Below are 14,700 nucleotides of genomic sequence, written 5' to 3'. Positions count from 1 at the left end.
CAAAACTGTAATAGGTAGTGAGAAGTGAAATCAAAAAATTACGCCCTTAGAAAGCCTGATGGCGGTGCTTGGTTTTCGGGGCCCCGTACGCGGCTAGGCTCCCAAAAAGTCCCACATATGTGGTATCCCCGTACTCAGGAGAAGCAGCAGACTTTATTTTGGGGTGTCATTTCACATATGCCCATAGCATGTGTGAGCAATATATCATTTAGTGACAACTTTGTGTAAAAAAACAAAAAACAAAAAAAGTTTGTAATTTTCCCGCAACTTGTGGCAAAATATAAAATATTCCATGGACTCAACATGCCTCTCAGCAAATAGCTTGGGGTGTCTACTTTCTAAAATGGGGTCATTTGTGGGGGTTTTGTGCCATCTTGGCATTTTATGGCCTTCAAAACTGTAATAGGTAGTGAGAAGTGAAATCAAAAAAATTACGCCCTTAGAAAGCCTGATGGCGGTGCTTGGTTTTCGGGGCCCCGTACGCGGCTAGGCTCCCAAAAAGTCCCACATATGTGGTATCCCCGTACTCAGGAGAAGCAGCAGAATTTATTTTGGGGTGTCATTTCACATATGCCCATGGCATGTGTGAGCAATATATCATTTAGTGACAACTTTGTGTAAAAAAAAAATTTTTGTCATTATTCAATCGCTTGAGGCAAAAAAATAAAATATTCAATGGGCTCAACATGCCACTTATCAATTTCCTTAGGGGGTCTACTTTCCAAAATGGGGTCATTTGGGGGGTTTTGTACTGCCCTGCCAGTTTAGCACCTCAAGAAATGAGATAGGCAGTCGTAAACTAAAAGCTGCGTAAATTCCAGAAAACGTACCTTAGTTTGTAGATGTGACAACTTTTGCGCAAACCAATAAATATACAGTTATTGACTTTTTTTTTACCAAAGACATGTGGCTGAATACATTTTGGCCTAAATGTATGACTAAAATTGAGTTTATTGGATTTTTCTAATAACAAAAAGTAGAAAATATCATTTTTTTTCAAAATTTGCAGTCTTTTTACGTTTATATCACAAAAAATAAAAATCGCAGAGTCAGTCAAATACCTTTAAAAGAAAGCTCTATTTGTGGGAAGAAAAGGACGCAAATTTCGTTTGGGTACAACATTGCATGACCGCGCAATTACCAGGTAAAGCAGCGCAGTGCCAAAGTGTAAAAAGACCTCTGGTCATTTACCAGCAAAATGGTCCGGTCTGAAAGTGGTTAAAATCCATACCAGATCCTTTGGTCTGGTATGGCCTAGGGAGGGGGACCCCATGCCATTTTTTTATTATTATTAATTAATTTTTTCAACCACTTGCGCACTGGGCACTTAAACCCCCTTCCTAATCAGACCAATTTTCAGCTTTCAGTGCTCTCACATTTTGAATGACAATTACTCAGTCATGCAACACTGTACCCATATGACATTTTGACCCATTTTTCACACAAATAGAGCTTTCTTTTGGTGGTATTTAATCACTGCTGGGTTTTTATTTTTTGTGCTATAAATAAAAAAAAGACTGAAACTTTTGTAAAATAAATGCATTTTTCTTCGTTTCTGTTATAACATTTTGAAAATTAGTAATTTTTCTTCATACATTTTGGCCAAATTTTATACTGCTACAAATCTTTGGTGAAAATAACCCAAATCGGTGTATATTATTTGGTCTTTGTGAAAGTAAAGGCCCGTACACACAATATGAAAATCGAATGGAAAAATTTGTATGATGAGCTGTCTGACGATTTTCGACAGCCAATTCCGATTTTTCGTCATACAAAAGCTGGATGTACAGACTATAACATTTTTGGCGGATGTGAAAACAACGTCCGATTTTAATTTCATTAGTACGTTTTTTGTACAAAAAAATCGTAAGAACAAGATTACGCATGCTCAAATGAAAGAATACATACAAAACTATTCAACACATTACGTCACTTCTGACTTTGTATTCTGTCATACGAGAATTTGCGTATTGTGTGTAACCTCTTCATTTTCCACATGAGACTCGCATGCCACAGAAAATGAAAGTTCGGTCATTTGAAAATCAAAGAGTGTGTACAAGGCTACAAACTATGGTGCCAATCACTGAAAATTGATCACACCTGATGTACTGACGGCCCAGACGCTACTGCTGGCCAATGCAAGCTGCTCCGGAGTCACCTCCAAGTAGTACAGGAACCTTTTTCTGAGTCGCTCCTAATAGAAGAGTTCCATTGTACTAAATGGAGTGCGACTTGTCTCCGGCACTAAAAAGCCAGGACAGTACAAATACCCCCCACATGACCCCTTTCTAGAAAATAGACATTTCAATGTATTTAGTAGGGATGAGCCGAACACCCCTCGGTTCGGTTCGCACCAGAACTTTCGAACGGACCCCAAATTCGTACGAACGTTAGAACCTCATTGAAGTCTAAGGGACTCGAATGTTCGAAATTAAAAGTGCTAATTTTAATGGCTAATATGCAAGATACTTTCCTAAAAAGGGTTTGGGGACCTGGCTCCTGCCCCAGGGGACGTGGGTCAATGCCTAAAATGTTTTTAAAAATGGCCGTTTTGGCGGGAGCACTGATTTTAATGATGATCAAATTGAAAAAAAAGTGAAATATTCCTTTAAATATCGTGTCTGGGGGGTGTCTATAGTATGCCTGTGAAGTGCCACGTGTTTCCCGTGTTTAGAACAGTCCCTGCACAAAATGACATTTAACGGAAATAACGTCATTTAAAACTGCTTGCGGTTTTAATGTTATATCTGGTTCCTGCAATATGTTTGAAAATCATTGAGAAAAATGGCATGGGTAGCCCTCCCTGCCCATTACCAGCCCCTTTGGGTCTTGTACGGATATTAAGGGGAACCCTGTACCCATATTAAAAAAGGAAATACGTGTGGCCCCCAGGCCCTATATACTCAGAACAGCAGTATACAGGCGGTGCAAACAAGACAGGGACTGTGTAGATTTGTTGTGTTAAGTTGAATCTGTTTGTAATTTTCAACTGGTACATTTTAAAAGTGTAGCTCCAGTCAAAAAATCTATTTTTAAGCTTTATGGAAAACATAGGGAAGGGTTATCACCCCTGTATAATTTGTTTTGCCGTCTGTCTTTTTTCATCTCACTTCCTGTTGTCGCCTTCCGTTTGCAAGTAGGAAACGTTTGTAAGTTGGATGTTTGAAAGTAGGGGTCTGCCCTATATGCTCTGCAGAAATGGCGGAACAAGGTGTTGGTTTTGCCACAACATTGTAAGCCCTCAAAGTGACTCTTGGTAGGCGATGGAGCGCCCTGCTGTGAACGATTATATCAAGAATTGTAATTACATGCCATTGTTGAACAGTGGTAGAAAAATTGACCTTTGGTGGTTGTGGTGCTGGTGCCACAACACTATAAGTCCTCACAGTTACTCTGGGTGGGCAGAGGAACGGGCCCTCCTGTGAAATATTATATCAAGAATTGTAATTACATGCCCCTGTTAAACAGGGGCTGAAAAATTGGGCTGCTGGCACTGGTGCTGGTGCCACGACACTGCAACCTCTCCCATATACTCTAGTTGTAGTGCAGGAATGAGCCCTGCTGCAAAGCATTGCATCAAAAATTGTAATTAAACGCCCCTGTTAAACAGGGGCAGAAAAATTGGGCCTTAGGCACTAGTGCTGGTGCCACGACACTGCAACCTCTCCCATATACTCTAGTTGTAGTGCAGGAATGAGCCCTGCTGCAAAGCATTGCATCAAAAATTGTAATTAAACGCCCCTGTTAAACAGGGGCAGAAAAATTGGGCCGTAGGCACTGGTGCTGGTGCCACGACACTGCAACCTCTCCCATATACTCTAGTTGTAGTGCAGGAATGAGCCCTGCTGCAAAGCATTGCATCAAAAATTGTAATTAAACGCCCCTGTTAAACAGGGGCAGAAAAATTGGGCTGGTGGCATCACCCAGAACCAAAAATGTTCTTCCAACATATCAGTGGAGGAGGAAGAGGATAGACAATCAACATAACAGGACAGTCACTTAGCATCAGCATAGGCAGTCTTGAAGGGATGTGATATTTCTAAAAAAATTATTTGGTTACATCAGCTTCAGGTGCTTGGTAGCTGTGGGTGATCCAAGACTGATTCATCTTGATGAAGGTCAGTCGATTAACTGAGTCGGTGGACAGGCGCACCCTGTGATCGGTAACAAAGCCACCAGCAGCACTGAAGGCGCGTTTCGAAAGAACGCTGGATGCAGGACAGGCCAGTAGCTCAATTGCATACTGGGCAAGCTCTGGCCAGTGATCCATCCTCAAGACCCAGTAAGCCAGAGGATTTTCGGTGGGAAAGGTGTCCAAGTCTGACCTTGCCCCTAGGTATTCCTGCACCATGTAAATCAGACGCTGGCGATGGTTGCTGGAACCGATCATACCTTGGGGCTGCGGACTAAAAAATTGTCTGAAAGCATCGGTCAGACGGCCACCTTCTCCACCGCTCCTTCTCACCGATGCCTCAGCAACACGTTGTCCAGGACCAGGAGTTTGTAACCTCCCAGTCTCTGGGAACGAGTTGCACAGACCTTTCTGCAAGGCCTGCCAGAGATGTCTCATCCTCTGCTCCCTCTGCGACGGCAAGATAAGGTCGGCAACCTTACCCTTTTACCGTGGATCAAGGAGAGTGGCCAGCCAGTAATGGTCCCTCTCCTTGATCTGAAGAATACGAGGATCCTTCCGCAGGCTTTGCAGGATCAGGGAGGCCATGCAGCGTAGGTTAGTGGAGGCATTCGGTCCGGAGTCCTCTGGGTCACTAAGGACAACATGATCCGCAGCTACCTCCTCCCAGCCACGTACAAGTCCACAGGTTTCTTGGGACTGTAAATCATCCCTACAAGACTGCTGCTGCTGTTGATGCTGAGTGCCAGCCTCCACCTCCATGCTGACACAATCATCCTCCTCCTCCTCCTCATCCTTTTCCTGTGTGATAGGTGGCACAGCAGGAACACTGTCTGGATAAAGGGGGCCTTGAGAGGCAAGGAAGTCCTCCTCTTCCTGCCTCTGTTCTGCCTCAAGTGCCCTGTCCATTATTCCACGCAGCGTATGCTCCAAGAGGTGGACAAGAGGTACAGTGTCACTGATGCATGCACTGTCACTGCTCACCATCCTTGTGGCCTCCTCAAACGGTAACAGGACAGTGCATGCATCCCTGATCATGTCCCACTGGCGTGGTGAGAAAAAACCGAGCTCCCCTGACCCTGTCCTGGTGCCGTAGTCGCACAGGTACTCATTGATGACCCTCTGCTGCATGTGCAGCTGCTGCAGCATGGCCAACGTTGAGTTCCACCTGGTGGGAATGTCACATATAAGGCGGTTCTTGGGCAGGTTCAACTCCTTTTGGAGCTCAGCCAGCCAAGCACAGGCATTAAATGATTGGCGGAAATGCACACAGGCTTTCCTGGCCTGCTTCAGGACATCCTGTAAGCCCAGGTACCTGCCCAAGAACCGCTGCACCACCAGGTTAAGAACGTGAGCCACACAGGGCACATAGGTCAGTTGTCCCTGTCGGAGGGCGGAGAGGAGGTTGGTGCCATTGTCGCAAACCACCATTCCTGGCTTAAGTTGGCGTGGCGTCAACCACCTCTCGGCCTGCCCCTGCAGAGCTGACAAAACATCCGCCCCAGTGTGGCTCCTGTCCCCCAAACAAACCAGCGCAAGCACGGCATGGCATCATTTTGTCTGCGTACTTGCGTAGCCCCTGGAATGCCTACGGAGCACCGCTGGTTCTGAGGACAGAGCACTGGAAGAGGCCATGGAGGAAGAAGAAGTGGAGGGGGTGGAGGAGAGAGGTGTGTAACAACCAAAAGTAGCATTTTGGAGGCATGGTGGCGGAACAACCTCCAACACTACTGCACCTTGTCCTGCATCCTTCTCAGCTGCCAGAAGAGTGACACAATGGGCCGTGAAAAATAGATAACGTCCCTGTCCATGCCTGCTGGACTATGAGTCAGCGGTAATATGCACCTTACCGCTGACCGCCCTGTCCAGCGAGGCAAGGACATTGCCTTCCACATGCCGGTAGAGAACCGGAAACGCCTTCCGTGAGAAAAAGTGGCGTTTGGGGACCTGCCACTGAGGAACCGCACATTGTATAAACTCACGGAAGGGGGCCGAGTTTACCAACTGAAAAGGCAGCAGTTGAAGTGCTAGCAATTTAGCCAAGCTAGCATTCAACCGCTGGGCATGTGGATGGTTGGGAGTGAACTTGTTTCGCCGGTCCAGCAGCTGGGGCAGGGACATTTGCCTGCCATAATCGGACGTAGGTGTACTGCTAGCAGAGTGCCCGGAAGCACTTGGCTGTGACACACCTAATTCTACACCTTCATTCCTCTCATGGCAGGTTTCAGAGAGGACTGAAGGTCTAGTGGGGTTGGAGATCCCAGCTGATGAGGAGCAAGGAGAGGTCCGCTTTGTTCTTTGGTGTGGGTCTTTGAGGTACGCTTGCCAACGAGCTGCATGGCAGGTCAACATATGTCTGGTCAAGCATGTGGTGCCCAAGCGGCTGATGTTTTGGCCACGCGAGATACGCTTGAGACAAATGTTGCAAATAGCAGCGGTGCAATCTGATGCACTCGTCTCAAAAAAGGCCCACACCAAAGAACTTTTAGAATAACGCGCAGAGGCAGCGCCCTGCACAGGTGGAGCTCTGCGGTGTGATTCAGTCGGTGTGCTGCCCCTAAGCTGGCCCCCGGAGGGCATCCTGCCTCGTTGGACATGTACCTCCTCCTCCTCCTCTCTCCTACCAGGCACCCACGTGGAGTCAGTGCCCCCATCATCCCCTCCCTCTTCATCGCTGGAGCAAACCTGGCAGTATGCTGCAGCTTATGGAACATGACTGCCAGATTGCAGTCCTTCTTGAGCATCCTCTCTCTGCATTCACATTACTGCCTTCCTCTAGCTGAGTATCATCATCAGAGCCTACAAAACACTGGGCATCCTCCTGGAGCATGTACCCAACACTGTGCTCAAAGAGTTCAGGAGACTCCTCAGGAGGACATGGTGGGTCTAGGGAAGTAGTCACTGATGATGACATTGAGAGGAGGGAAGACGATGCGTTGGCAGCTGCTTTGCTAGTATCCTGAGCCTGGGTGAGAGAGGATGAGGAGGATGAAGAGGGCTTGGTCATCCACTCTACCAAGTCGTTGGCATGTTGCGGCTCAACATGTCCAGCTGCCGAAAAGAAGGACAAGAGTGTCCCATGGCCACGTGCTGATGATGACGATGCACCGCGTCCACGACCAGCACTGTTGTCTCTAGACACAGAGCCTGCTTGCCCTCTTTTATCGGCTCGCGCCTGTCTGCCTCTCCTTGCTGGCCTTCCAGACATGGTAATGGCCTGAAGGGAGATGGAAAAACCAGCAATTGGATAGTATATATTGTGCTGGAGGCACACACAACATCCACTAACTCCTGCAGATGGCTCAATTAGAGAAGAGCTATGTAGGTGGATATAACGGTGTATACTGGGTTCAGGGCACGCAGACAGCACGCACAATCTCCTACAACTGACTGCAAGCTCTATTTAAAAAGAGCAAGATAGTTAGCTATGTAGGTGGATATAGCGGTGTATACTGGGTTCAGAGCACGCAGACAGCACGCACAATCTCCTACAACTGACTGCAAGCTCTATTTAAAACGAGCAAGATAGCTAGCTATATAGATGGATATAGCGGTGTATACTGGTTTCAGAGCACGCAGACAGCATGCACAATCTCCTACAATTGACTGCAAGCTCTATTTAAAAAGAGCAAGATAGTTAGCTATATAGGTGGCTATAGCGGTGTATACTGGGTTCAGAGCACGAAGACAGCACACACAATCTCCTACAACTGACTGCAAGCTCTATTTAAAAAGAGCAAGATAGTTAGCTATATAGGTGGATATAGCGGTGTATACTGGGTTCAGAGCACGCAGACAGCACGCACAATCTCCTACAACTGACTGCAAGCTCTATTTAAAATGAGCAAGATAGCTAGCTATATAGATGGATATAGCGGTGTATACTGGTTTCAGAGCACGCAGACAGCATGCACAATCTCCTACAACTGACTGCAAGCTCTATTTAAAAAGAGCAAGATAGTTAGCTATATAGGTGGACCACTACAGAAGAGCAAGAACGCAAAATCGGCCAATAACGAACGGTGTATACTGTGTTGAAGGTACACAGAACACCCACTAACTCCTACAGACGCCAACACACTACACAAGGCCGCCGCGCTGGCGGCCTTATATAGTGTGGGGCGTGTGCTACACAGCCTGAGCTATGATTGGCCACAGGCATCCTGCCTGTGGCCAATCATGGCTCCCCTCACTGCCGGCGCAGTGATTGGCCAAGCATGCGGGGTCACAGTGCATGCTTGGCCAATCATGAGTCAGCAATGCACTGTGATGGTGCAGTGCATTGTGGGCCATGAGTGCCACACAAATTTGGCGCGAACGGCCCATAACGTTCGGAATTCGCCGAACGGCCGAACAGCCGATGTTCGAGTCGAACGTACAGTATGTTCGACTCGAACACGAAGCTCATCCCTAGTATTTAGTAAGAGTATTTAGTAAGAGTTTTTGAAGTTGTAATTTTTTTCCCACAATTCTTTGCAAAAATTAAGATTTTTTTAATTTATTTTTTCCCAAATTCGTCATATTAACAGGTTATTTCTCACACATACTTCCAATTACACCCCAAAACACATTCTGCTACTCCTCCTTGCATACCACATCTGTTTTACACAGCATGGCCACATACAGAGGCACAACATGGTGGGAGCACCATAAGGTGTTCTAGGGACATAAAATACACATCTAATTTTATGTCCCTATAAGTCCCAAAAGTGGCTCCAGGGCCACATTTGAAGGCCCTGGAGCACCAGGACAATGGAAATGCCCATCATATATTCTATGAGGGATAATGAGTCTTTTGAACATGTCATTTGTTTCCACAAGTTTTTGTAAAATGTGGAAAGAAAATGATAATGCATTTCTTTTTACACAAAATTGTCCATTTATGAGATATTTCTCCATGTACATACTGAAAAAATTGTCCATTTATAAGATATTTCCAACACATAACATGTAAATACCAAAAATGACACCCCAAAATACTACTATACTAAATTCTACTTTTCCTCCTGAGTATGGCAATACCACATGTGTTAGACTTTTACACAATGTACAAGTAAATGCGCAGTGAGCCAGATCACCAGAATTTTTTAACACACACAGTGCAGGTAGCCTGAGACTATATAAACATGCTGTTAGTCCAGAGTCCATATCATATATAGTGTCCATGAAAGATTTCAGAGATGGGAATCCGATGACAGGGAGTTCATACACACAGGGCAGCCTCAAGGGAAACAGAAACCAAGTTCCGAACTATAAAAGAATACAAAGGAAGAAGCGCCTCTGGGTGTAGATTTAAAAACGATTTTTAATCACACAAAGTTAACTCACATTTTGAAGGTTAAAAAGCACGATGGATAAAACAATCCAGGGAATGGGAATCATCAGATCAGTCCAAACTTCCTGCCGGCTGGGACGCTGGAGACTGTCATATCCAGAAAGCTGCTGTAGAAAGAGCTCTGGTCTTGGAGACAGAGCAGGTGGTGGAACACAGGCAGAGGATGATGACATCACTGGCATGCTGCAACCGGTTTCATGAGCGTTTGAGATGAGATGGCAAGTCAGCAGCGCTCCTTCGTCAAGCTCTTGATGAAGGAGCGGCTGACTTGCCATCTCAGCCCAAACGCTCATGAAACCGTATGGAGACTTTTACTCAGCCTGGCCACATACAGAGGCCCAGCATGCAGGGAGCAGGTGTTCTGAGGACATAAATTACACATCTAATTTCATTCCTACCTATTAAACTTTTGTGAGGCACTAATGGGCACAGTAGTGGCACGGTGTCAGGAAAGTTCTCATGGTAGATACAATGCTGGCCACTCTGGCACACGCCTGTGTGCACCGGTGTGTGCTCTCTTGTGTGTGCTGGTGTGTGTGCTAATGCGCGTGCGCCTGGGTGCGCATACATGCGTGATGCGTGCATGTGCAGCACTTGCCGCTTGTCAGTCTATTTAAACTGACAGTACACTCTGGATCAGTTCTGTTTGATCTGCATCTCCCTGTGACCCTTGCTCCTTTTATCTGTCCTGAACATTGATCTCCTGACTACCCGGCTTGCCCTTTCGGTTATCCTTTTGTCTTCTGCCTTTACTTGACCTCGGGCTGCCTTTGACTCTGAATCCGTCTGCTCCTCTGTACCTCATTGCACATCTGTTGCCGACCCTGCCTGTGACCCGACCTGTCTGCTCTGCTCCTGCTCAGCAACATTTGCCTGCCTATCAGCTGTTCAGTTGGTCACCATCTCCTCTGCATCTGGGACCCAGAGCTGCCATTCCTGCAACTACCTGCCAGGCTCTCATACCACTCTGCACTCCCATGCCTCCTCTTCATACTACCAGGAGTCCCGAGTCAGACACATAAGGGAGACCTTCCTCCCAGGGCTCATCAGTCAGGTACGTGAAAGTCTGACACACAGTAGTGGCAAAGATGAGAACTGATGTGGCATGGATGAGGCAAGGATGAACATGAATGAGGCATAAATGAGCCATGGATGGGGATGGGTGACCCGTGGATGGGGGTGGATGAGCCGTGAATGGGGATCACTGAGCCATGAATGGGGGTAGCTGAGCCATGGATGTAGATGGGTGCAGGAATTGGCACAGATAAGCATTGTGGGCACTTCAGATCCAGCCCAGAGTGCTGCTGCACTCAATCTCTCCCCTCTGCTCTCACAATGTACAGATTGGTAAAGGGGAGAGGAAGAGCTGAACCGGGCATGCGCAGACTTGTTTACAACTGATCACTCCATTCCATATATTCCTGGGGTGTGCAATAGCGGGATTCTGGGAGGACTTCATAGTATGCCCTCCCAGAATTATCCTACCGTGCTCTAGCCATCATTCGGTTATGGCCCGGTTGATTGGTTAAATAGCCAGGTGGCAGCAATTTCAACCACGAGCCATTGGGATTTGACTTGTGTTTTTTTTTTTTTTTTTTTTTTTAAATGTCGGCAGACTAAGGGGACCTCCCAGGCACAATATTTAAAGGATTTTTTCATTTTTATTGTTGCACTTTAAGCATCATTAAATTACTGCTTCTGAAAAAAAAATGATTGTTTTTTTTGTTTTTTTCATTGATACATGTTCCCTAGGGCAGTCCCCAGACCCCCCATACCCCTTTTATGGCCAATAACTTGCATATAAGCCTTCAAAATGGGCTAAACCTTATGTAACTAAGTGACTCCCATAGACTTTAATGGGGTTCGCTGTTTGGGGCAAACATTTCCCCTGTTCGGGAGTTCTGCTACAAACCACATCTAATTACTGGCTGCCAGTGCAGACTCATCTGCTGTCATGTGTCAGAAATCAACCAATCAGGATGAATGTTTATGGTTAATGATTGTCTTCTCTGCAGGGTCGGCACCTGCTGTGGGGGAGGATAGGAAACAAACCCCCGGGGATCTTATCATATATTCTCTGGAGGATCTGAAAGGAAGTGACTTCAAGAGATTTAGGAACAAATTGTCTGATTTCTCCTATGGAGATACACGTCCCATCCCCCGAGGAAGACTAGAGAATGCAGACTGGATCACCACCAAGGACCTCCTTATAGACAAATATGGAGAAGAAGGGGCTCTGGATGTCACCATTCATGTCCTTGAACTGATCGGTCTGATGGGACCTGCAAATGACCTCCGGGAGAGGAGAGCACAAAATGGTGAGTTCCCATCTATAGTGACCATTTTCTACCAATTCCTGATCAATATCTGTGTGAGGAAGAACTAGGAGTGTCATCCAGGGAGAGCCAGTGACCAATCAGGGGATTCCTACTGGATGAACCACTTCCCACTGACAGTACGCACATATGGGGCCTCACAGAAAGGGGTCTTTATCCTGGGGCCACATATCTGGGTACCTCTCCTTGTGCTGGGGCACTCAGTATTGTTAATATTATTAGTATTGTTCTATTGATCGGGATCCGGGACTCAGGGTTTCTGGTCACCTGATTGCTGTTATAGTTTCTGACTGGCAATCAAAGTGATCAGTCACTGTGCAGCCCACCCCCCGTGTATTCTTTGTCTTCTGAATGTGGGGGGTTTATATACTAAAGCAAATCCACTGTTCACTACAAGTACACTTGACAGTGAAGTCACTGTAGATGTGAGGGGAAGATCTGCTGATTTCTATCATCCAATCATGTGCAAGCAAAAATTCTTTTTTTTTTATTTTCACTTTTTTTTCTATTACAAGGCATGTAAACATCCCTTGTAATAGAAAAAGAGCATGACAGGACCTTAGATCTCATATCTACACTAAAATGCAATAAAAAAACATTTCTCTTTAAGAGCTATGGGCGGAAGTGATGTTCTGACGTGGCTTCCACCCTGCAATAGTATGGGGACGGGTGGGGGCCGTCTTCCCCTCATTCAGCTCCATACCACACATGGGAGCGGATGTGATCGCCTCCACCACTACCAACAGCTCTGGTAAGCAGCGGAGGGCATCAGAGAGCGGCGGGAGGGGGGCCCTTTCCCTCCACTGATAAAAGTGATCTTGCAGTGAATCTGCCACAGAGACCACTTTTATTGGAAACCGGACTGCTCACTGAAGAAGAGGATACCGGGGTTATGGTAGCTACTGCCATAACAACGATATCCCTCTTCAAAGTGCCAACGTATATCAGCGTGAGACGGTCAGATAGTGGTTAAAAAAACATTTTCTAAATTAGTATCAGTGTCAGTTTTTTTAGATAGGATAAAAAAGCAGAATGCGTGCAATGTTTTTTAGGCCGTACTAGGGGTACAAACCACAACTAACAGTGTTTGTGCCAGTGTTACCAAAAGAAGCCCAATTTGTCCTGAAATGAATCCGGTATAATCCTCCTGGATACACAATGTAGTTGGGATGATATGTACAGATTTACTAACACAGGTCAAAGTTGCAAAATTGTGTTCAGGCATTAACATTTGTTTTCCCCCCAGTCACTAAGGGGTTAAACAATCTTTACTGAGGGAGTTCATGGAATAAAATAAATTTGGGTATAAAATTGTGGATGAAAGAAAAGTCTACAGAGTTCAGGAACAATGTAAAAGGGAAGCAGAGTAACACTTCTCCAGGATGCCGGGGTTGTGACATATACAGTCCGGCCATCGAAAAGTGTCCGCTCCATACTGCACAGGCGCAGCGCTTGCGCAGTTACGGAGAAGAAGGAGATTTGGAAAATCTCTGAAGATGAACGGTGCCTGCGCTGTGAGTCGAGGTGCAAGCCTCACCATCCAAGTGGACATAGGGCTGGAAATATTAGAGGGCTTCGCTCGGCTCTTTTTATTCCTCTCGGCTCTTTATATGGTGGGGCTAGAACCTGGACTCACGGCGCAGGCGCCATTCATCTTTGGCTATTTTTGGAATCTGCTTGTCCTGTGTACTGCGCATGCGCAGTACACAGCGGACACTATCCGACGGGGGACACTATCCGACAGTCAGTCACCATAACACAATGACATCACTCAGCATGCCGAGCAGAGCAATCCAATCACAGCCACTTGTCTATTATACAGAACCTCCATATTTATAGCTGTATTCCTAGGAGACCCTCATGATTGTTGCTCGGGGTTCTGAGCCTTGTGCCCCATGCATCCACCTGAACCTCCATCAGAAAGAGGAGTCAAGGCTCCAGATTCTAGGGGTGTGCATGTAATCCCTGCATTGTGAATTTGGGGCTTTTCTGGTCCCCCACCATGGTCACATGTGTAGCGCTGGCTCCTGAAGAGCACGCGCTATATGTTTTGAAATTTAAGTTACACCTAAACTGCAGTTTGGTTTAGGTATAATTGTTCCAAATTTTTACCTCAGCATCAGTCTGACTGGACTATAAGGTGTTCAGCCTGGCCATAGGGGGCGCTGTCTCTTCTGAAAGGCATAGAACCACAGTCTGGTTACTTTCTCTCAGAGTCAGCCCAGTGGGAGTGTCACTCTTACTGTGCTTTCTGGGAGAGGGTACTTAAGATGTGGCTGTCATGTGGTTCGGGGTTCCGGTCCAGAAGTATGTTCTGACTCCATGGTCCTGGTCCTCCTGGTCAGCCCCCGGGAAGGCTATGGCCTGGGGTGTCTCAAGGCTGGCTAGCCTGAGGCAAGGAAACTAAGGAAAGGATTCCGAGGTGGTCCGGTGCTGTCTCCGGTCCTGGAGAGGCCCAGCAACTTCGTAGCTATCCAGGAGTGGACTTTTCAGAAGAAGGCCACATACGGGTTGGCTTCTTAGCAAGAGCCTGGTGAGGCTGAGGGACCTAAGTGAATCCAGTCTCATGGGTATCGCCGAACTGGCTGAAAGATACTGGTACCACACAAATGTTCTACAAATTCTAGTTTCCTACATGTTCTGCAACACCGTCTGTGGCGGAGACTTGTTCCTGAGTTAAGCACCTTGTTGGCTGCTCGGCCTTGTGAGAGAGGAACTATCCAACTTGAGTGAACATCCAGTTGTGAATGGCTATTCTCTAGATGCAGTCAAAGTAAGCAAGTCCTTCATTATTGACTTTGACAATAAGAGTACCTGAACTTTCCTCCTAACCCTCTGATCCTTTTTTAAGAAACTGTTCATTAACTAAGTTTTTACAAATAAAAATCCCTTTATGT

General features: G+C 46.4%; 1 protein-coding gene across 4 annotated transcripts in view; it reads left to right on the top strand.

The window, feature by feature from the left end:
* LOC143963511 (NACHT, LRR and PYD domains-containing protein 3-like) overlaps positions 1-14,700 on the top strand; it is an 824,666-nt gene that overhangs the window by 120,966 nt on the left and 689,000 nt on the right. For 3 of the 4 annotated variants that reach the window (XM_077473155.1, XM_077473162.1, XM_077473163.1), the window contains exon 3: positions 11,483-11,785. The exons of the other annotated variant lie outside the window; for it this stretch is intronic. In XM_077473155.1, coding sequence (XP_077329281.1) covers positions 11,483-11,785 — 303 coding nt within the window. The remainder of the gene's footprint in view (positions 1-11,482; positions 11,786-14,700) is intronic. 4 annotated transcript variants of the gene reach the window in all.

Source organism: Lithobates pipiens, unplaced genomic scaffold (genome assembly GCF_037356315.1).
Source record: "Lithobates pipiens isolate NorthernLeopardFrog02 unplaced genomic scaffold, aLitPip1_a1.2 Scaffold_8, whole genome shotgun sequence".
Classification (NCBI taxonomy): Eukaryota; Metazoa; Chordata; class Amphibia; order Anura; family Ranidae; genus Lithobates; species Lithobates pipiens.
The sequence above is the reverse complement of the archived record's forward strand: the minus strand, read 5'-3'. Positions and strand labels throughout refer to the sequence as shown.